Source organism: Lates calcarifer, linkage group LG20 (genome assembly GCF_001640805.2).
Source record: "Lates calcarifer isolate ASB-BC8 linkage group LG20, TLL_Latcal_v3, whole genome shotgun sequence".
Classification (NCBI taxonomy): domain Eukaryota; kingdom Metazoa; phylum Chordata; class Actinopteri; family Centropomidae; genus Lates; species Lates calcarifer.
In genome coordinates this window covers 3,278,916-3,302,878 of record NC_066852.1, presented here as the reverse complement: position 1 = coordinate 3,302,878, position 23,963 = coordinate 3,278,916, and the positions used below count along the sequence as shown (strand labels likewise).

At 39.1% G+C, this 23,963-nt stretch overlaps 1 protein-coding gene across 1 annotated transcript in view; it reads right to left on the bottom strand.

The window, feature by feature from the left end:
* Nucleotides 1–23,963, bottom strand: part of doc2b (double C2-like domains, beta) — a 106,858-nt gene that overhangs the window by 37,539 nt on the left and 45,356 nt on the right. The window contains exon 3 of the mRNA XM_018693783.2: nucleotides 13,901–13,980. Coding sequence (XP_018549299.1) covers nucleotides 13,901–13,980 — 80 coding nt within the window. The remainder of the gene's footprint in view (nucleotides 1–13,900; nucleotides 13,981–23,963) is intronic.

Genomic DNA, 23,963 nt, shown 5'->3' with positions numbered 1-23,963 from the left:
TTAGGGTTATATTTAGCCTTTTTTTTTGACTGTTTTCCACACAGAGTTATTGAGACGCCACCATGAGAGCTGATTGGAGAGGTTAATGTTAAGAGGCGTCTTAATCTACCTCTATTGTTGCCTTCAGCAAACACCTGAGCTATCATTTAAGTAGAGGCTCATTATGTGGCGTTGGACTGGGATGAACAGACAGCTGCGTCATGCTGCTGATTGCGCGAGCAGCCTGTGAATACTCGGTTGATCATAATTACCGAGGGTTGGAGAAAAATGACCACTGCGAAAGGCAGATGGGTAACATGCATCAGTGTATCCACACACCTCCCATCTCACACATACTCATTCATAACAGCTCCCTTGAATAACAGCCTGTAAATGCTGTGAAATGAAGTTGAGCTCTCTTTGTTTAGGGGGATTATGAGCTTCTTCCTTGACATCTCTCAGAGGAAGTGAGGGGTGTAGTGGGCCTTGGCATGCGAGGCCATGTTGAGTTGGAGCTCGAGTTGAACTGAAAACATCATAACGACCAGAAAAAGAAGTCACATTCAAATCTAGCGAAGAGCATAAAATATATGCAGCTTTATTTACTTCAAATAAGATTAAAAAATTTGAATTAAATCTTAATCATACGAAGTCATATGTTGATGTTTGAACCTTAACTATAAATGTTTCTCCTTGTTACTTGTACAGTTTGGATTTTCTTCATTTATGTTGCATTTCTTTGTATGTATTCTATTTTCTGTTTGCGTTTGTTCATCCTGTGGAGTCATTTCTTTACATAAATCATTAAATTGTCATCTCATTAATACATGAGGCTTCAGAACTTCCCATTTATTTTGAGCCACTACTGCTCATGTTGATTTTCTAAGCCCTATGTCACTGCACGGGTTCTTATTTTCCACAGCGATATCAGCCTCTTCATCGGCCGGCGCATATGTCTTCATTACCATATCTGACTGGGCCTGGTAACCTGCAGGTGGAGGAAGCATCAATCACCAGGAGCAGCAGATAAGAGGATGGATGAGACGGGGCATTGATCTCACCGAGAGCGGGCTGACCCGCAGTCATGTTAAAGAAGGGGTTAACACTTCGGGGCCACCTGGGATCAGTGGAGGTGCTCAGGTCAAGGCTATTTGAGGCGATCGTGGAGTGATGGAGGTAGGCAACATGGAGAGCAGACAGATGGGTCCCATTCATCACTAATAAATGTCAACGTGATGATCGAGATGGTTAAGAGAGGAGTGGAGGTGGGGGTTGTGTCATAGAGTCACACTGGGACGCATTAGTTTCATTGCCAGTCATGTCGTTGATAACGTCTCATTGATTTGGTGGAAAAACAGCAGAGAGGCCGATTTGTGATTTTTCACCTGAACTCACTTTTAAAAAGCTACTGGAAAGTAACTTGCTTGTCATTGCACTGATGCTCCGTGTTCTTTTGTTCCTCAAGGATAAATAGCCAAACACAGAAGACATGAAGTTCAGCTGAGACATTTCCAGTAGCTACGATGTAGTAAAACAGAAAACAAATTTCCAACAATCCCAAACAGCAACGGTAAATGTCTGACAATCTGATTTATAAGTTGTATCCATAAGTTGTATGTGTTGTCTGAACAGTTTACAGGTGCTTTCATTGGCTTGTGTTTTATCCAGTTGCATCATTTGCATGTGTTTTCTTACGTTACAGTGTGCTGATCTCTCAGCCACAGTACTTCATGTATCTGCAAAACCAACTACTTAATTAAAGGAGTACTGACTATTGTTGAAAGGCTTTCTAAGAAAAGTAGAAACTCACTACTGTATAAGCAGAAAAATGGATTTTCTGGGAAGCAGGTTCAACCAAAGATATAAATCACACAACCTAATTAAAAATAACTATATGATGTATAACAGTATCCTGTATCTAGTTGAAGTTTACCTTTAATTAATCAGTAAATTGGTTGACCTTTCAGTCCAGTGTAGTCAATCACCACATTACTGTGCATGTGCCTGTCACTGTTTGTTATCAAGGTGTTAGTTTTTAATTAGTTGACTTGTCTTGGTGAGTAATTATTTACAATATGCACCACTGTACAGCCAGAGAAGAATGGGACCAACATTAAATCACGTCACAGTGATAATGAGAGGGAGGTCAGAGGAGGTTAACTAGGGGTTGGTGATTTTTTCGATCAGGGTTCACTGGGTCTGGACACTGGTTGGATAAGGCTAGGTATTGATTAGCGGGGACTGGTTGGGATTTGAGCTTATCTCAGCGGCTTACCTTCTTGTATCTGGGGACAGGAAGCTGTTTTTCCAGCAAACATAAAGCACCGACACACAGAGACGATGACAGCATGCAAAAGAGTAAGGTGGAGGAGAAAAACAAACATAACATGATTGACCATGTGAAATTGTTGAAGCAGCTGAATTAACATGCAAATAAAAAAAAGACAACAACAAAACATGATGGAAAGAGAAACAAAAAAGAGGAAGTGGTTTGTATTCTTTCAGATATTGTTTGGTTTCCACAGCTCAGAGCGCTGATGAAATGTTTTCTGTGGAAACAGTCTGTGTGAAAAATTGATTAATGTGTGTCTGTTGATACAGTAATTCTCAAGTAAACCACAGCACATAGTTGTTATTTGCTTCATTTACATTTGGCAGTAAATTAATTGCAGTTGGAAAGAAATGTTGGTGACAGTTTGTGACAATGAGTAAAGCTGTCTGAGTTTAAAAAACAAAAGAGTTTTCAATCCATGCGCCGACTTCAAGGCAAACCAAGAACTTTAGCAGGTGTTTCTGCCCACGAAGGTTCACACAATTAAAGCACAGAACTTAAGTAGATGTTTCAACACGTTCAACACCTCCACATGGTGCGAGGTTCACATTCAACGACACTGAAAAATAAATAACTTATGTGAGATGATAAATTGGATGGCATCAGCTTTAAATGAATAGTTGGACATTTTGGTGAAGACATGTATTTGCTTTTTTCCTCACAGTGCCAAAGTGTTTGGGCAAAACAGAAACAGAAATATAAAAACAACAATTTGTGTTACGTGCTGTAACTAGGTCTTGGTAACCTTTAGGAGAGTCTGTGCAGATGGATTAACAGTTGTTGGTCAAGAAATAGTTACAGCAGGTCTTCCCCTTTAAAGACGAATTGCTTTTTACATCTCTTTGTGCACATTTAAGAAAACAGAGTTCTTTCAGGAAGTCTGGCCACTACAGTGAGTCACTATCGGAAAGTGATGAGACGGGCTGGTCGGGCCTGGGCTATCTGGTTAGCATCCTAACTTCAGTAGAAGAAAAGAAGAGAGAGAACTAGAAGCAAAACGTTGCCACTGCTCTCCACCTCTGGAGACAGCTCTTGGTGAATGAAGGAATGAATGCTGAATTCACAACATTTCTTTTAGACTGGTAAGTAAACAGCCGCTATATTGGCTATGTGGCGATAGCAAATAAATGCATATACAGTAGCTCTTTTAAAAAACTATTGATCTTCTAATCTCTGTCTTGGAAATACAATTATTATAAACATATTTATCAAAATGTTGAACTGTTCCCAAGGCTGATGTTGCACAAACTTAACAATACACTAACTCAACAAAAGGCTGAAAAAAAAAAAAAATGTAGTGGACAAATCACACGTGTAATTTATTGCTAATCTACCAGACACTTGCTGTCTAAGGCTTGACAGCACTAGTATTAACTGTTTAGATATGAATCACAATTGATTTTACTGTGGCCATGATGTAGCAGCTACTCATTTCATCCTCTCTGAACAGCCTTGTGGGAAAGTCTGCTGGACATTTCATCAATATTTATAGCCAAAATGTGACAAGTTGAACAATAAAAATAAAGCATGTCTCAGATTTTTCTGATTTTTTTCCATTTACCATAACACAGGGATTACAAATGACATGCTTGAATGATGAAGCCTTTTTATGTAAAAGCAGTGACACGAAAACAGATACAAACAAGGATAATGAATACAAAAGAGCAAAAACATCTCTAAGAAACAGAGCCAGAGTGTGTGTGTGTTTGTGTGCTCCCACACACGAGTGTGGGCGTACTGGGCAATGAAAGGCCAGTCTGCAGAAGGAGGAAGAGAATGAAAGACTGCAGTGGAGTGTTAAGGTGGGTTGTAGTGTAGGCGGTGCTGAATAAACAGGTCTTGGATCTGCAATTGAATAGTGAGACAGTGTCTGATTCACTGATAAAGGCAGGAAACTTGTTTTTTCTATGGAGGGAGGTGCTTCTTTAGAAAAGACTCTCCATGCAGCTGTTTACTTTAATATGTGTGGGATGACAGCGAGGGCTACGACGAGGTATGACTACACTTATAGAGCAGAAGTACATAAGCAATATATCAAAGGATGAGGCCAACAAAAGCCTTGTAAACCTTTACTGTGTGAAAGTAATATACCGCCACCTTTGACTCAGTATCAGAATGTGCTCCTCTGATAAATACAATAAATAAATGTGTGTGCTGCTGGATTGAATGTTGTTTTTTAAAATATCATCTTTGTTTAATTTAAACATCTATACTTCAAAACATCATTGCAGTTGCCAGACAGGTATCAAGTACACCACAGGCAGCCCTATCTCCAGAATAAATGCAAATGTACTTCAAATTTGAAAGAGCAAATACATTTTGAGGCTTCCCTGTTCGTGTCTGTAGCCGTGCTGGCAGCATTGCTCTAGGGGCTGCAGTATCGGCCAGTCATTCGTTCCACCACTTTAGTCCAGACTGAAATATCTTTACAGCTACGGGGTGGATCGCCATTAAATTAGGTACACATATTCATGTGTCCCTTGGGATGAATTGTAATAACTCTGGCAATCCTCGACTTTTCATCCAGCACCATCATCTGGTCAGAATTTCAATTTTCCCAACACTTTGGTTTCTGACCAAAGAAATCATGAGAAATTAAAAATACTTAGCAGGCTTACACACTATATGAAGATGAGCCTAAATACAGTATCACAGAGCTGCAGCACGGCTGTAAACTAATTAAATTATCATATCTGCAAGATCACAAAATTTTCAGACTGAATTTAAATGCAAAATAGTCAGTGGCATCATATTTTTTATCCTATCACAGAAACTAAGGCTTAATTAGTGTTTGTATGGTTATGCTTAGGCACTCAAAGCACTTAGATGAGGTTAGGAGAAGACAGTGGTTTTGTTTGAATTTTAAAAAGTCAATGTGGATTGGAAGAAAATGTCTTTCAAATTCTTTGTAACCACCAGATGCATTTGCAGTGAAGAGAATATGTTGTACTGTACAGAACAAAGACTCCAAAGCTTTGAAAAACTTGGATAGCAGTGCAGAGCTGAAGCCAACTGTGGAGGAAACAAATGGCTCTTTCTGGCCACAGTAACTTTTCCAAGAACCCATGAACGTCTTCAGGAAGACAGGAAATCAGGAAAACTACTTTGCCCACTCATGTAATGCCTAGAAACGTCCCTGTTTCCATGGCTGTCTGTTTTGTTTACCAGGTAAGGAAGTGGAATTTGAAGTGCAGTCAAAGACAAGCCTTGCCAAATGCTTCAGAATTCATTCAGTGTTCATTCAGGTTGCAGACAAACGCTGCTGGTTGCAAGCGTCTATATTAAGACCAGTATTAAAATATCGACAACTAATTTGATAGAGATCAGACCAGCAGTTGCTGAGATATCTTACTGTGCACCAAATTGTTTTACAGATGGATAAACAGGACTGACAGACTGGCTTTTACCACCCTCTCCAGACCACGCGTCTACAGGGGTGAAAAGGAGGAAATAACGTGATCCATCTTTAAACTTCTAACATGTGGTTCACGTGTTTTTGCTGTGTGCATCAAGCTGCAGAGTCAAAACAGATCATAGTAGATGACAGACAAGCAGCAGGCAGAGAGATCTGAAGACGGGGAGATGTGACAGTCCACAGATCAGCTGTGACCTGTTACCAGCCAAGACAATAAATTAGAAAAGTCAGGTGTGAGTGAAATCACTTAGGAGGAGTGATGTGGATGCCAACAAAGCATTGTAAGAGATTGAAGCTGACACAGAGCACCTATCAGGAGCTAATAAGTTGTTTCTTATTTGCAATGAAGCTGGAGGTGACTGTTGAAATTCAGGGTAACATTTGGCAGTGTTTTTTTTTTTAAATAGAGGTGTAAGATTGTGAATGGGCCTGTAATTTTTCAGCTTTCATGAAGCTGTGTAACTGGAGCGACAGCAGAGAAGCGAGGACAGCATCTTTCTATGCAGATGGACCTCCTGCAGGGAGCAGTTCTTTGGATAATTTTATGGTTGTGCGGTGATGTGGTGAGGTGGAACAAGCTATAAGGATGCGTTCAGTAGAACCAAAGTACAATGATGAGACTATCTCCTTTTTCCTGATTTTATGTGCATGTAATGCTAGTACACGAGGGAACAGAGAATTTTCTATTCAACTGTGGTAAGAGAAGATAAAGGAAAAGGCAGCGTGCCACTTAGTGAGATATGAAATGGTACAAAGCAGGAGTGCAGGGTGCTGGCATGGTTGCATTAAGATAGCTAAAAAGGTGACTAGCTGATGTTTGTTTGTGTTGTAGCAGGTATGACCGTCATTCAAAAAGAATGAACAAACTATAAGATCCTTTATGCTTTCATTTCCACAGTGCCTGTGTGGCCTCTCAGATGTGTTTTAGGTTTTTGTGTATGTATTTCTGATGAAGTACTCCTTCTAGTACTATACAGTATATTTACATGCACAGCATACAGTGTATAGTGCAACATGCCTTTATAAACCTTCCATGCTTTTATAGAAGAGTAAAATGTAAACAGATTAACGTGAGTTTCAGGCATAAATCCAAATTAAGAAGGCTCTGCTGTCCTGTAAATTGATGTGTGTACAAAACATTATTGGATTAAATAAGCATATAAATGTAAATGCACAGAAACTAATGTGGCAATAACAATCATCTTATCTTACTTTGCAGAATCATAACTTGACTGACACGTTTTCAAAGACAAACTTTTTACTATTACTAAATAAAGCAAAGAAAAAAAGACGAACGACCACTGTTATGTTACATTGCTGTCCAATAGAGGGGTCTAGGGAGAGAAGCTCAGCATGGAGTAAAGTTGTATCTTTGAATGCAGAGCAGATAATACAGAAAGGAAAAAACTATTTTTGTTATTTTCTTACTCTCTCTCTCAAGAGTTAGGGTAAAATTTTTCTACAGCCATGTTATTATTCGCTTTAACACTGGCACGCAGCGCATCATACATCTTTAGTGCGTCCTCACAGCACAGCTTTACTGAGTTGACCCATGATATTATGGTGAATCTCCTCCCAAGAAAAACTAGAGCATCAGCTGTTTCAGCTGTCCACAGAAGGCTGAGGTCAGGGTGAATGGATAAGACTGCAAAACATCAGACTTTAACACGGGAAACCACGGTTAGTTTCCCTGTTTCCCACTGACAGTCAGCATTAGTTTCCTTTAAGCAAGACCACGAAATGACATTTAAATACAACTCATTTGCGACAACAAATACATTTTGTAGGAAATGTAATTATTTTTTAGTTTTAAGTCACTCATCCTCAGAATGAGAATAATCCTCTAATTATGAATTATTTTTGAAAGAGCAATGGCGTCCTGGCGATATGGTGTCATTTCAGAAAAAACCTGTGCCGTCGTGGAGGACATGGACCGACAACATATTTTGTTGTTTAATTCATTGTTGATATTATGGCCCTGCGTTAAAGCCGGGCAAATCTCGACAGCCTAGATGGAAATATTAAAGTCACACTAAACTACCCGGGAAAAGAGAGAGAAGGTAGCAGTGGTCCACATTAAGATTTTTCCACTTGTACACCACTGGGGGGCTTTTATTGTGAAGAGCCCTGGCTAGGTGTTGACTTAGACCCTAAGACTGGAGATCAATTGCTAATTAATTCTTTGGGCTAACATTTTGTGGCACTTTATAGCCAGGGAGGCACAGAAGAAGAGAATGAACTGCTTACTGCAGTTTAGGCAAACCTCAAACCTCCAACGTGATTTCAAGGTGTCATTTTAATATGGAAAAACACTTGCACTGTGTTCTAATCACCTGTCGTGATCATGCTTGAAATGCAACATGTGTCACAACCTGTCTCTGCTCATATTTAAGAATTCTGAACAATAACCAACTCCCCCTGTAGCTGCAGTCATAATGAGAAGCGCACAGAGCCTGGGGAGGATCTGTGCCTTGAGCTGTATTGGCATATCCATGACAATGAGGCACCACTGTCATCACATAATTTGGATTAGCTCAATTAATTATTGGCTTTGTAGTCCTAAAGCTGTGCCCTATACCGTTTTCTCCTCTTGTTGTAGAATGAGTGGGTAAAATTAGATTCCAACTGGAAATTCAATATGTCAAGTACACAAGTAAGAAACAATGAAAATGCCATTCATCTTCTAGTTTTAAGTAAGTGACTTTACTGAATTTTACCAGTATCAACCTGCTGTAATATCAGGAATAACTCTATTGATGTCAGAGGACAGTAAATCATTCTGTACAATTCACTAAAATCTCACCAGAGGCGACTACAGTCAGACAGTGAAACAGCCCAAAGGCCGAGATTAAGACCAAACTGTTTTATCTGTGTTTGAGTCATCGTGATCCCACACATCTTTACTGCTGCAGCCGACTGGAGACGAACACCATGTAGAGGAAGTGCTGTTAGCTTGGAGCTATTTCTGTCTCTCTGTACATCTACATGCATGTACGCCCTTTTAAATCAATTAAAGCCTATTTCAAGGGGCTAAAATTGACTTATTTCTGTCATGTGAGCCATTACAATGGATGTGATTTGATTCACTTAGTGCAGCGAGCAGCCTGTGAAGACAGTGAAACTGCAGGTGGAGTGATGTTAGCAAAAGTAAAACTGTGAATTAAGACTTAAACGTCTTTTGGGTGAAATCAGTGCAAAAACAAAATCTTGGTTAAAAAGAAAAGTGACAACGTGCGACATGTGGAATGACTGTGCTGCTTCTAATGCTGTCAGAAAGGAAACTCTGGGCTTTTAGGTCCAGACCACATCTCACCGTTAGATGGCAACCAAAAAATAAACTTTTATTTGACTTCCTACGCCGTCAGATGAAATTAAAACATAATACTTTAGACATTTTTTCTATTCTTGACGTATTGTGCATCCTTGGTGCCTCTGTGCGTGTTTCCATTCATTTTATTTAATCATAATTGTTTGATTATGTTGTTCAGTATTAAGCGTCTTAATAGTTAATTTTATATTTGATTGACAGATGACAAGTCATCAGTGCTTGTAGCTGTAACATTTGTGCCCACACTTAATTGAGACATTATTTGATGTCACTAAAGCTAATGTTTTTGGTAAGTGCCAATCTCCTCCAGCAGCTCAGTAGGATGGAGGTAAGTGCAGGAATAATGCAAAGCCCACTTTGACGAGGGAAATACCGCTGTCAGATAACATATGTCACAGGGTTTTATCTCATAAAAAGTCCTACAGGATAAGAAACAGCAGTGCCAGAGGATCAGAGCTTGAAACTGTTTTCAACAGCAGTCATTTTACCTTGTAAAAGCCTTCATTAAAAAACTAAAAGCTAATTATCAAATAGTTCTGGCTCTCTCCCTGTTGACATGTCAAGACAGATGATTTAATTAAATTAAGAGAGAGTCCATGGGCTATTTGTCCTGCTACCTTCATCCTTATTGCATGGTTTGGAGCTTTTCGTTTCCACTTACAAATTAATTCCAAAGTAGATTACCAGGTGCAGCTGCCAAGAAACCCACAGACCTCTTACTTAATGTGTACTTTATACAAAAACTGCTCCACTATACTCTCAGAAATATTTACAGGGTTTCTTAGTATCCATAAAAACTTAATTAAAATACTGGAGACTGCACAAGCACAGAAATCTGTTTCACTGAGCAATAATAAGCAAATTAATTAGTGGAACCAGGAAAATAAGTAAAGCAATGCCTTATTATTGTGCTCATACTTTTATAATTTTTGTGTGTGGTAATGAGGATTAGAGACATACAGTGAATTACTCATTCCTTCTTTCTGAATACTGCCAAACACTAAAAAAGAAAAACACATTGATTGACTGAAAATGATATATCATTTGCTTTGTAATAATAGAGCAGAAAGAGAAAGGAAGGAGAGGAAGTGAAAATGCACAGGTCATGATTGGCGGCTTAACTGAGAGGCAATAATGCAGGTAGCATTTTGTCTGTATTGTGCTGGGTGGGTGAATGAAGGGGCAATTAAGGGCCTGAGACATTAAAATGTATAAGATGTGGGAAGGTTTCTCTCTGCTGGATCAAGCTGCAGAACTAGACCTGTTCTTGCTTTTAGGATGACATGGCCAAAATGGGTCTCATCTAGTAATTATAAAACACAATCTCGAACAATATTGTCTTAGAATCTAAATGAACAGAACAGATAGTTATACATTTCCAAAAGCTAAGAGGTGGAAATTAATTTTAATGAGCTGTTTTAAATGGAACATAGTCCATACAAATATTGGTGTACTTAACTGCCTATTACTAATTCTAATTCAGTATTTTAGCTACAGCAATGCTGGGGTCCAGAGAGCTAAAAAAGGGCAATCTCAGAAATCTATGCTGCTAAATCTACGAGCCATCTGATTTCTGAAGTCCTCACAGTCCCTCTTTATGGCTCTTTATATGAGATTGACTGCTAGTTTTCAGTGTGAGATATAGCCGAGTGTCATCAGCATAACAGTGAAAACAAAATACATACCGACTCATCATGTTACAAGGAAATGTAAAAAAAGATCGAAGGACCCAAGGTGGATCCTTGAGGGACTCCACAACTGATGTCAGCTAAGAGCAGCATGAGAAACTGTATATGTTTACTGAAGAGTCCTGACTGTAAGAAAGGAAGAACAAGGCTATGTCATTAATACAGACTGATATTCTTCAGGTGGATAATCTGAATGTTACTTTGTCAAAGACAGAAGTGAGGTTTAAAAGGCGAACAATAGCAGTTACCAGGAGCTAAAAGAATATTTATAACCTTCAAGGAGGCTGATTTATAGCTATTCAATCTAAATTGAAATCTATCAAAACATGTCCAGTACACCCAGGAATTACATTAACACCAGACAAATTTACATTCAATATACACAAGTGTAAGTGCTATAATCTGCTTTATATGTATATATGGGATATAATAAGTGTATGGAGGCAGGATGATGGATGAATGAGGAGTGCGCCCAGCTTTCATGCCAAAGACCAGTTGCATCCCGTTAATTTGTTTTAACCTCAGCCAACTTTCACTCTTTACCATACTTTAGCCATGTACTACTATAGAATATAGAATTAAGTCATTTAAAACCCAGGATTATGTTGCCAACAATATCAACGTTCTACCTAGTGACAGAGTTGAGAATATTGTATTGCTGTGAATCAAATTTGGAGGGAGCTCAGAGAAACAATGTTTTCAAAAAGCTGTAAGTGGGGTTTTGAGTGTTGGGTCAAGGGTGATTGTACCACTGCTTGTTATAAGCAGGGTGTCAAAAAACCTACGGGTGAGAGAGCTGTTGACAAGACAGAGTAATGGAGGCATTATATCAAGTTCTCACTTTCAAATTTTAACAAATTACAGAGATAACTGGTTCAAAATTGGCTCGCAGTAGAATGCAATACTTCATCAGCCATTAGTCAAATGGAGAAGAAATGGACAGAGTGAAAAACATGAGCTCTGATAGTTTGACATTTAAGAGCAAAAGACAAATCAAGCATTTCACAACAGTTTCAGTTATGTTGGAGGGCTTACTGACTAAATGGTATTAGAAAATGTACTAGCCTCAGGTTTAGTGCAGTTATGTAAGATACTGTCGCAAATTAATTCACTCTTGCAGTTTAGATTTTTCTGTTATCAATACTTGAAGTTCACTCTTTAATATTACAATCTGCTCTTTACTCCAGATTTGCTGAGCTTTGCTGTCTGGTGTTTTATTTAGCCCAAGCTGAGCTTTATTATTATTATTAATTTGGCATTTCCCATTTTCAGTGTATTTGAGCAAGTGGAACTGTATACAGAGATAAGCCTTTGTGCATTCTCCATATTTGACATGTTATTATTTTATAAAACAATTTTATGCAAATTTAATTCAGCTCTTTCTCCATGTTAGAACAACCATCAGATCAGTGGCCTTTTGCATCCTCCTTTAACCTCTTTTGTTTGTTTAAGTTTTGTTGTCTGGTGACCTTTTGTCAGTTTCTGCAATGACAGACATTGATTTTTCAGACTAAATGCCAACAGTGCTATGATAATATAAACACTGTAAACATGGGCCAATACTGTTGCAGAAATATATATATAATAAACCCTGTCCCCAGTGTAAACTTCTCCTATCAGTCCACAGGCTTTAGTAAAGTTCCTGTTCCTGTTTTCCTGTAGTGTGAACCTTCTCTCATCCTTCCTGAGCGAGGATCCAAAAGATCTGATGAGAGAAATGCTTAATTGAAGAATACTTAGTTACAGTTACTATTGGAGCAACTGCAGCTCTGGTAGCAAAAAAATCTATGGTTAGAAAGACCAATAAGGGATTTAGTAAACAAATTAAGACATGAAAATGGATATCTACAGTATTTGAGAGAGAAAAAGCATTTTCTCTGCTTGGCTAGGCAGCAGCTGAAGTCCAGGAGCAGAGCAGTATAGAAAATAACCACCATAAATCAAGATGGCCTGATGCCCACTGTGCTGTCCAACACTCCTGCCAAGACTGGCTCCTCTGATGCCCACTTTCCTCCATACCAGCTATTCAGGCAGACAGATAGGAAGAGTTATAGCTGCTGACGGCAGCCATGGCTGTCAGAACCACCACTTCATCACAACACACACAGGAGGGAATCAAAGAGGACAACATCCCTGTACTCACTGTATCAGATACGGTTTAGTTTTTTCTGTCCCCCTCTAATGTGCTGGATATTTGGATGATTGCGTATTTATCAAAGAATCAACCAATGTACAGGACGCCTTTAAACTGTACTGATTTAGCTGAAAGTGCCACATAATACACAGGATATTTTAGCTCAGCACTGCTGCTCTTACAAAAGAATTAACACATAAATAAAAAATAACACTTGATAGAAAAACTGAGATCGTTTCCTGTGATTTTATTGAGTATTTGCATGATAATAGTGAACTTACAAGCTCTATTAGCATGGCAGTAAAGGCCTCTCTGGCTTTTTAGGCGCTAGATCTTTGACCTGCTACATGGATTAGATTCATATAAAAACCTGCTTATTAACACTGATTTAAACACAGCAACACAACTGGTTGGGTGCATATTCATTATCTGTTTGTTAGCAATATGCTTGAGAAATAATTAATGCTTTCTGAGATGAAAATAGATGTAAATATCTCTCTCACAGAGGACTGTGGGACGTGTTAAGTTGCTATTCCACAGCCTTTTTGCCAGTGCGTGTAGGCTGACATGAGAGTAGGCTGCTGCAAAAATATTCATCTCTGACAGTCATCTTATTGAACCTAAAAAACATATTGAAAACCTGTCAGTTGATTTGTATTGATCCCCTCCTCACTGCCTTGTTGTGAGGTTATGATAGATGATGTAATGAGCAATGAGTAAGATCTCTTTAGCTGATTCTAAAACAACTGCTATGAACATGTGTTACAATTTGCGTCTTTCATGCCAGTGTATTTGGTACAATCAAAGACCCCATACTGACTTTGATAAAAGCGAAGATAATCAAGAGTGACATTCACAGATACGCTGGAATTGAAAGTTAACTGGGTTCACTGAGGGATTTCATACATAATTTCTCTTTTAAAGTAACATGAAGTAATAACCAAGGAAAAATTTAAATAAACCACTTTGATGCGTGATTTAAAGGCTGCAAATTAACGTCATTATCACCATCACAGTGACTCACCTTGGCTTTGTTAATGGTGCAGTGCAGTGCATTGTTCTCCTGGTCATACAGCAAACTGAATTCCAAGGTCCCCAATGTAGCTGTAAAGACAAAGAAAGGGAGAAGAGAAAGAGGGAAATTAGTTGCTAGGAAAGAAATCTTCATGGTGCACGAAGAGCCTCACTGGGGAGAGAAGAACCAACCCTGCCTGCTTGCTAACAGTCCTGATGGGAAATCTCCTGGTGTTCATATCTCTGACATGTGGCCATAATAATCAACAGAAATTAATGCACAAGAGAAAAGACATTTACAAAAACTGATGAATGGAGTTTCGAGTTTTTTTTCTGCATCTCAGTCTTTTGTGGAGCACCAACACGAACAGCACATTTAGCTTGTAATCAAAGTGGCAACTGGGAGAACTAAGAAAAATCCCAGCGCACTGTGTTGGTCTGATACTGTGGGCTGACAATACTGAGCCCTCCTGCAGGCTGAGCTGACAGAAACATTCAAACACACACACACACACACACACACACACACACTAGATCTGTCGCAATCAAGTCTATAACAGAGGAGTATATAAGCAGCTCTTCCCCAAAATGGCACAGTCCTACAATGACCTGACCTGTTGCTCTTTATAGCTCCACACCTCATATCTTGCTGACTTCTGACAGCACAGTGCACAAGGCTGAGATATAAAGTGACAGATAAAAAGGATGAGAAATCGTATTTTAAAAAAGGATAAAAACATATTAGAGCAGAATCCTGCCACGTCTACTAACAATAATGGATCTATTCTGTGAAGTTGGGCAGCACAAGTGGAAATATTAAGTGGTCAAAATAGAAAAATTAATGGACATAATTCAATTGTTACATATTAAACAGGCTAAAGGCTAAATTTTATTTTATCATCAGCCAAATGTAGCAATTACACTGTATAAAACTGATTAAATTAAGAATAAGCGTCAGGTCTTTTTCGGGGGACCAGCATCACCCCTGCTTGTGCTTAATCAGCATGTCTTCAAACTCAGAGGCTACTACATCTTATTAACACACAACAGTGCTGAGTGGTGAACTGTAACAGTTTATGACATGATCTCATCCTTTGTCCTTTCAAAATGCCAAGCGATAAGGGACTCGTTTCTCGGCCTAATGAAATGTTGTCAGGATGAAAACTTTTCAACAACCACAACATAAAAAAAGACGTGTGTGGGCTTCAAAGGGCCTGAGGCATTGTGTTGTTTGCTCATTCACACTTTGATATTTATATGAGAAGTGAATTAGAAGTGATTAGTTTCATGGATTTACAATTGCACTTATATCTAAAACCACCTCCTCCTTGCTTTACCTTCTCTTAAAAACTTCAATAGATTTGGCTGAAATGAAGTAGATGTGCTCTGTAATCTTGGAGGATCCAGTATTAGCTTCATTCTAGAGACTGCAATATCTCAACAACTATTGCTGGGATATATATGAAATTTTGTACAGATATTAATGATCCCCAGAGGATCTATCTATTGCCTTTGATCCCCTGACTTCCTCTAGAGCCACAAACAGGTTGGCATCTGTGAAACATGTTGGATGTTGGGGAAAATGTTGAGATCTTCTCTGGCATTAAAGGTATAATTTTGCAGGTGGAGGAAGCTCAGCGTTGTAACAGATGTTTAAAGCCGTGGTTGCAGCAGTAGTGGGACCAACAGAGTTGAAGAGGTTAGCAGGGGGCAGACAGGAGCTTAAGTCCTGGAAAGGGCGAGGCTTTGGTGTCCTGCTCAGGGAGCTTTTGACAGCTGTGATGAATGAATCGATTTTGAAGAGGAATCAAAGGTGGCTATGAGTTACAGTAATTCTCAACCAAACTATTAATGTGCAGACATGTTTCCTTTTAACTTATTGTTAAGTAGTTATGCTCCAAACTTATCAGTAACATAAAGTTTTTATGACTACTCTGTTATACAAGGACAGAACTGGACAAAACACAGCAACATTCCTTTAGAGAATTTTTCTTGTAATTTAAGAGGGATGGTATTTGTTTAAATATGTTTTACACTTTATAAATAACAAGGAAGCAAGAGAAGAAAGATAAAAACATCATGTTAAGCGAATTAAAGAAATACAAGAACTGATGAGTTACAGGATGGTCTGCTTAACCACTGGTGAACAAAACAAGGCTCTCCATCAACATCAAGTCAATAGTTGGTTTGCTTCCAAAGCATTAAATTCCTCAGGTTCAGAACGAAGTCTCTATTTGTGATTAGAGTTGTCTTGTGGCTCCTAAACAGCAGTGAATCAGTGCTCCTGGAGAAAGCTGAGCTCATCAACAATGACTGGACCTCTTCACCACCTCCACCCCCAACACACACACACACACACACATGAAGATGAAGACATTTAGTTTCCTGCCCAATTCGTTGATGTAGTGGTACGTGATTAATGGGTTTGTTTTACAAAGAGTTACTGTGTACAGTCATTATTTGCTGCTGCTTATTGCCGCCCCATGCAGCTACACGCCATGAACAACCAAGTTTTATCCACAATCTCCTGCAAAATATCAGTTGGTTTTACACAAATATTTCACCAATTTAAAGCTTGTTTTGTGTCCTGGTGTCTTTCCTTTCTTCATCAACCTGGACCTCAGAAACAGCTGTTTTATTCTTCTGTTCAAAGCCACCAGACTCCAGTGCAGAATGTGGGAGTTGCTAATTTACTGCTGCCTCGAACGGTTAGTTAGTTTGTGTTGTTATGTGGTACTTAACTGTAGTAAAAGACTGAATACTTCCTCCACCACTGAAAGTCACACAATAACACGGACAAACTACTAATTGAGGCGGTAACTCCTGTGTTCTGCTCATTAAAATGATGTTTTTGTGAGTGGAGTCTGGTAGTGAAAACAACTGTTTCTGGTTAAACAAAAACACTGTCAGACACTTAATAACATTTTGAAGCTGTGGCAAAAAGTGAACATGTTTTGAGGTGGACAGTTACAAGTTTGAATCGTCTTCTCAGAAGTTGCTTTGTGTATTTTCTGAGTATTGTACAGTATGCAGCTTCCACTTTGAAAGAATCTGTATAAAGTGTGCCTGCCTTTTCTCTGCTAATGGTTCATTAAGATTTAATTAGCTAACTTTTTTCACAGTAACACAGGAAAGATAAACAGAGGTATTCTAAAGAGGACTATAGTTTTAGGGATGAAGGAACAAAACATAACTTGTCCTGCCATGAACTCCTGCACAACATTAACATTTAATCCACTGTAACATTTGCCTGTGTTTATATTTGTATTCAGGCTAACAGTAGGTTTCTATTAGGCAGTTCTGTGGAGGTGCTTTTTGTAACACAGTTTTGCAGCTATCATGCAGCTGCATGAGCCATCTGGATGGCTGTGGGGTACGGCCCAGTAAGATGCAACAGTACTGTGAAGCCTACAGGAGTATAATAAAGTGGCGTCATTTTTTCAACAGCGGAGTCATATTCTAGTCTTGCTGTGCAGCCTAATTTCAGCAACTCTCAGGAAAAGGTGACGTGATAGGTCTAATTCAGTTTCGAGTGGCCACTTAACAGTGCTGAAAGCAATAATTACAAAATTTTCCTGCAAAGAATCGTGTATTATGCAATTCTTAGCAAAGACAGGAATAAATTACCTCTAATTAATTATATCCTGGACATGCATTAGAAGGTAGTGAGTTACTCTGAGACAAACTGACTTAAAATTTCTTTCAGTGTGCTGATTCCTTTTCTTTCCCTGAGAAAGACAAAAGAATAATTCAGAGTAGAAGGGGAAATATTGTCAAATGCGGTCGGATGCCCATAAGTATGTTGAATTGATGAGATGCTGAAATACTGAAAAACATTAGGTGATGATTGAACCTCTTTGTTATACAGAGGGATGGATCAGGTGATGTGAACGCTTCCCTGGGAATGAACGATGACAAGTGTTGAGAAGCTGTTAAAATGTTTACAGCGTCATCATTCCTTGTACAAAACATGTTGTTCCCACTGTGTGTAATGATTTATATGCTGAGGGAACTCGGTGCCTGTTACCACAGTCATTGCTTGAAGCAACATTTTGAAGCGGACACATCGACCTCTTCTTTTGAAACGACGGATTGAGGCTTTGGAGTGACATGGACATCCAAAGAGGGAACATTTGCCAGGAAGGCAATTGATTAAAAGTGAACTGTAAAAATGTATCACAGAGTTTAACACCTCTGAAAAGCAGGCATGCCTGCGTAGGTGTCACATTGTCGTCAAATTGCTGAAGCCTGGAAATAATGAAATATATAGATTTCATATCTTCTGTCTTGTATAGCCAGCAGAGAAAAGGATCAAACTAGTTTCTTCCTCATTACTCGTGTGTGCATTGACTTCTGCAGCAGCTTTTGATGAGAAAAAGTGAGTAATATTTTGTCTCACTGATTCACACGGTCCCTTATTTATTCCTTTATTTATACCAAGTGCTGGCCAACAGATGTCTCCATTTAGACTCTTTACAGTAGTATAAAGAATAGCACACTTACTTCAAAATGGTTCAGTCCTTTGAAAAGCTCCATTTCCCTCACCAGTGCCTATTAACCTATGAACAAGCGGAAAGCAGTAGTGTCCATTGCACAGAGTGTGGGCTAATATCAAGGCACATTAGTCTGAGCAAATTCTATAAAAACCCTTGGCTCATTGCGAAAACATGCAGCAGACAACACAAAGGCAGATCATCCCCACATGGCTCCACATGATGTGTGCGTCAAGTGACATTTTACAAATCTGATCTCCAAGAGAGGGATGAGAGGGCTGAGGAGAAACGGTTAAAATGTGGACACAGCCTCTGGCCTCTAATATAGTCAGGAAATGGAGAGGGGAAAAAAAAGAAACTGCTTAATTTACACATTCACACACTTAGGTGTAATGTGACGACACAGCCAAGCAGCATGTTGCACATGTCAGAGTGCTTTTTGTAGTAACGGTCTGCTCTCTTGGTCATAATAGTGTTAAAGGAGCTGATGAAGGAGACACAGCTGACGGGGACAGGAGGTTTTCTGAGTGATGACTGCTGTCAAAGTGGCCGTCACAACGCTCAGTTAAGAGGAGTGCCACACCAGCTCCATTATGTCCCTCCAGGCAAAACTGCAGAGGCAATTCCCTCTGAATGAGGCTGACCGGGCAGTCACCTCCCAGCTGAGAGCCAAGTTCACGATACAGTGCACTGCTGTGTACATCGTACCTCTACGTACACACACTGTCTTGGTCTGTCCACATTCAAAAACTTAAATGAATCCACTGCAAATTAGGACTTTTGTCCTCAGTTTCCTTTCTCTGATCAACAGGCAGCAGCTGAGGATGGAGCCAGTTGTAACATAGACTTGAACACTTTGAAGAAATAATCAGCACACCATGTGAACACCACCACCATTTATTTTTTGGGCTCTCTCAGGTGGAATGGAAGTGCAATTAGGGTGCCATTACCAGTAAATAGCTCAAAGTCAAATTGCATAAATTGAGTGCAGAGTAATTCATCTTGCAAACTAGGTCAAACACCTTGTGATTTTCTCACTTGGCTGTGCTGCAAATGAAAGGAAATAGATAATGAATAAAATGTGAGATCATGGACTTCATGTGAAAAATAGGAGTTATTTTTTCATGTGAACAAAAAGACTCTTCCAATATTTTTACTTCATTTACTTTCAAGTTTTTCACCTTGTTGTATATACAGTATATAACTTACGTTTGGCTGTAAAGACCTGGTCACACTTGCATTTCTTTGCCTTCAGATCATCTCAAAGTGAGTAAAAGAGTAACTGTTGAACTATTGCTCTAAAATCTAAGGTCCGCCGAGAGCTGTTCACTGACCCATTGGGTCAGAAAATTCAGATTAGTGGCAGAATCTTAATACAAGGCAAACATTTGGAGATTTGCTTGAATCTAGATGAATAATAAAATTCAAAAACAAACCCAGTATGTTTAAACTGCTAATGTGAGTGTTTTATTTACATAAGCGAGGGGGGGCCACCATGCATACTATACTGTATTACTGTAGACCAAGGGACAAATTGCCCAAGTGTTAATTTGTCTGCTTATGTAGTGCTTGAATGAACAATTAGATTGCATGCTTTGCTTCAGCATCCCATTATGCGTCTCTCATTAGAGTGGAAAACTCTCATGGGGGATGACAGGTTGTGTAAAAGATGTTATTTGTTTTGCTTTTTTCCACAGAGCTGATTTAATGTGTGATGATAGAAAAAAAACAGGATTTTGACCAGTGCTGTCACGAGACAAGTCTTTAACACTGACATCTGAGCACTTTACAAGCGTAATCTGTTCTTGACATCAGGGGTTATTTTATGAAACATGATATAAACTTTCCCACTCGCCAGCACAGCCTCTATCTGCAGAGGAAATGATTAAATTTTTGGAGCTTGTGACTGCACACATTTGCATCTTAATGAGAAATAAAACTTCAGAAACACTGTAACATCCTAATGCTTTTAGATAGAGTTCATATTAATTCTGAATCACCTGTGTGCTCTGTGCTCTCTTTTTAGTGATGACAACATCAGAGCGAAATGCTGGTGTTTAACATATGCCAGTTATGGCAGCACATTAGGTAGCTCTTATTAAATGTTTCCACAGGGGGCAATGATAAACAAAGGCCAACTGGCAACTGAAAAAGATCCTCAGCCAGCAGACATAAATGTATGATCTAAATATCTGAACAGCAGCGTAATAAATGTAACATGTTGGTTTAATTCTAATTCATACCATACGGAGATAACATTAGCTTAATAAACCACCTTAACAAAATACGGAGAATAAGCCAATCTTAAATTAAGAGGAGGAACATCCCTCTCAGATATTTTCATGTCAGGTGAACATATTTTTACCCCCTGGCAACAAAGCAAAAAAAATCCTCCTTGGCAAATCCCATTTAACAGATTAGTTGCTGAGTCAATCTAAATTTTAATCGTTTACTCTTGGCAACAGGATGACAATCCAACAAAATCCTTATACCTACAGAATCACCGTACAGGATAACGCTGGTATTTCTGAACCTGGGCCTTATTTTTTGGGTGTAAATGTGTGACTCTCAGTGGCGGAGGAAGTGTTCAGATCCTTTTCATAAGTAAAAGTACCACACAAGAACACAAACACAAACTATGGAGGCAGCAGTATTCCAGCAGCTCCTGCTGCATGGTAAAATTACTGATTTCGTCAATGGAGTCTGGTAGCAATATATATATATATATAGTGGGTACACTGTTCTTGCTCCATGCTGCACCGATATCAAAGATTTTAGTCCATCACTCCACACACACACACACACACACACACACACACACAAACACACCTAGCAAGGTAGATTCTGTCACTAACACTTTTTTCAAGCCACAGGACAGAAATCATTTATTGAATGTGTAATGTTATCCAACTCCAAACACTGAATGTGCTGTAGCTTCAGGAGGCATCAATACACACACACACACACACACACACACACACTGGAATAATAACTCTCTCTGCTTCTAAGTCTCCTGTCATCACTTTATATCCACTGCCAAATCTCTATCAGCTCCTCACCTTACATCGTCTCAATGTGTACAAACCATGGAGGAACACAAATCAACACAGCTGAATTTAGATTTCCATTTTCTCTCAAAATGATCAAATACAATCTTTATTTGTGCCAAATCACTAAAACCCTTCAATATAAAAACAGCTTTTGGCAGAATATGTCCCACAACTGATTATTTTTGATGAGTTTATTCTGATAATCATGGAACAAGTCAAAGACACATGGAGATGTCAGCCCAGTATAACTACAGTAAGATCTTTTAAAGCAGGTTTTGTCTATGAACCTGTGTGGCAGCCCTTCAGATTACTGGAGCCGACAGGAGCAGAGGTCAAACTCCTGTTAATTACTACAGCCACTGGAGTGTGACATATTTTGTCTGTGTTGCTCGCGCTCCAGGTTCTCCTTATTAGATACACAGCCTATAAAATATTCTGTATAAGTGCTCATGCTCATATGAATGTGCATCACATATCTGTGCTTCCATGCCGATACACAGTATGTGATAATACATGCGTGGTAGGTAAAAGATTAAGGAAGACGACGATCTCTGCCAAGGTAGAGATAGAAGGTTTTTGGGGCCTAGCTTTCCATCAAGACTGTCCTCACCAGCAAACACAATTCATCATGTGGTTAAAGACATAAAACTGAATTTTATTTGCATTTTTCTGACAAGCAACCTCTTAGCCATGTGAAATATAAAAGTTGCCCATCTGAAGCAGAGACAGCAGCAGTGGAAAACTTAAGGAGAAGGGAGGAGGTTGGAGTGGATGATTGGTCGTACAGAGACTTTGTCCACATCCTGTAAACAGTCCCTGTATTCTGTACTGAGATGAGAGCTGTTTCTCCTTCTCACTGTATCACTGTATCACAGTATCTCCAGAAAACAACAGAAAGAAAGAGACCTGCTGGGCTGAGGTACAGATTTATACTCAAGCTGTTAACATGCTTTGTAGTCTAATAACCAATGTGTCCATCTTTTCATTTTCAGAATAGGGTCACTTTGGTAAGATGTCTAACTTGGAGCCAGCAGCTGTCTTCTCTGTGGAGAGCCACCAAACTCTCTGTGCATATGAGTATTAACATTATGATGATTAGTAAATAACAAGAGTCTCTCACCGAGCTCGTGGCTCTGTGAGGCTGTACTGAATGCTAATGTCATGCTAACGTGCTCACAGCGAACCATGCTGATGTATAGTAGGTATAATGTTTGCCATGCTAACGTTTGTTTATCAGCACTTAACACATGCAGCTGTTGCTGATCAGAATGTCATTAGCTTTGGAGATATCTGATCATAAATCAAAGAGCTGGACATTAATAATTAAAAATTAAAATTAATTAAAAATTTGATCTGATAATGCTGCTAGATTAAAGGTTTAAGGATCACCAACGTTAGAGCAGTTCATCCTGAAGGATGCGTGACTGTCCCATCTTGTAGATGCCGGGATATTTCACACTAGTGAAGACTTTGCACTTTTGATTGACTAGACCAACATGCCATCCCTTCAAGACAAACTAAAATAAGTAAGTCTTGTTCTTTTGGTTTTTTGCAGGCATACTATACAAACTTTGGCAAGAAGACACTCAAATACAAGCTGAACTAGTGTAGATTAGACCTATAGTAAAGACAGTCCCAAAGCTCCTTGTTATAGCTGAGGCTGGTGGGGCTAAGGTCATTGTTATAGATGAGGCCTGTTTCTCCTCTGAATCTTGGATGTTGGTAGTAGGATGACAAATAATTCAGAGGAAGACAGCTTTAACAGTTTCTTTATGTGTGAAAATGCTGCCTTTGTTTATATTACATGCCACAAAGCTCTGTTGCTCTGTAAAGTCATGTTCAATATCTCTGTTACACTTCTACCTAAAATTGCTTTTGTGTTGTTTCCATAAAGCTCAGTCTTCATCAATACTTCTCATGGATTTTAGCTGCAGGCCAGTTTAGAATAAAGGTCAGCTGATTATGTATTTGGATGGAGGCTGATACTCATATCAATTATTACGAGTGGAACTCTATCCTGAAAATCCTGTTATAATAAATCAGACAAACACAGCATAATCTCACTTTGATTGGACGCAGAATCCACGTTCAGCCTGGATCCTTCGTTTTAATGAGGCCGTCGATCTGACAGGTGAAAAGCAAAGAAACTTTATTTAATTGTCCTGTCATTATGAAATATTGTTTTTCAGATTTTTCCCAAATGTTGTCTTTAGATCCCAGAAATGACCAGTTTCATTGTAACAGCTCCGTCCTCCCACCGACCTTGGCTGCCAGGATGCTTACTTACTCATTTCAGGTTGAGGCTTTTACAAAGAAAGATTACAGTTATCTTTATTTATGAAATAAATGCCTGGCCATAGTCTGGCCCCCAGGCCCTGCAAATGAACTTAACAAGCGTCCAAATCTCTGTGTGGGAGGAGCGCACTGCTGTGAGTGTATGAAAAGAAGAGTGAGATCAGTGCAGTACTGGAGGGCACAGGGAGGATAGTTAAGGAATTTGCGCTAACTAATGGCTCAAATGAGCTCAGCA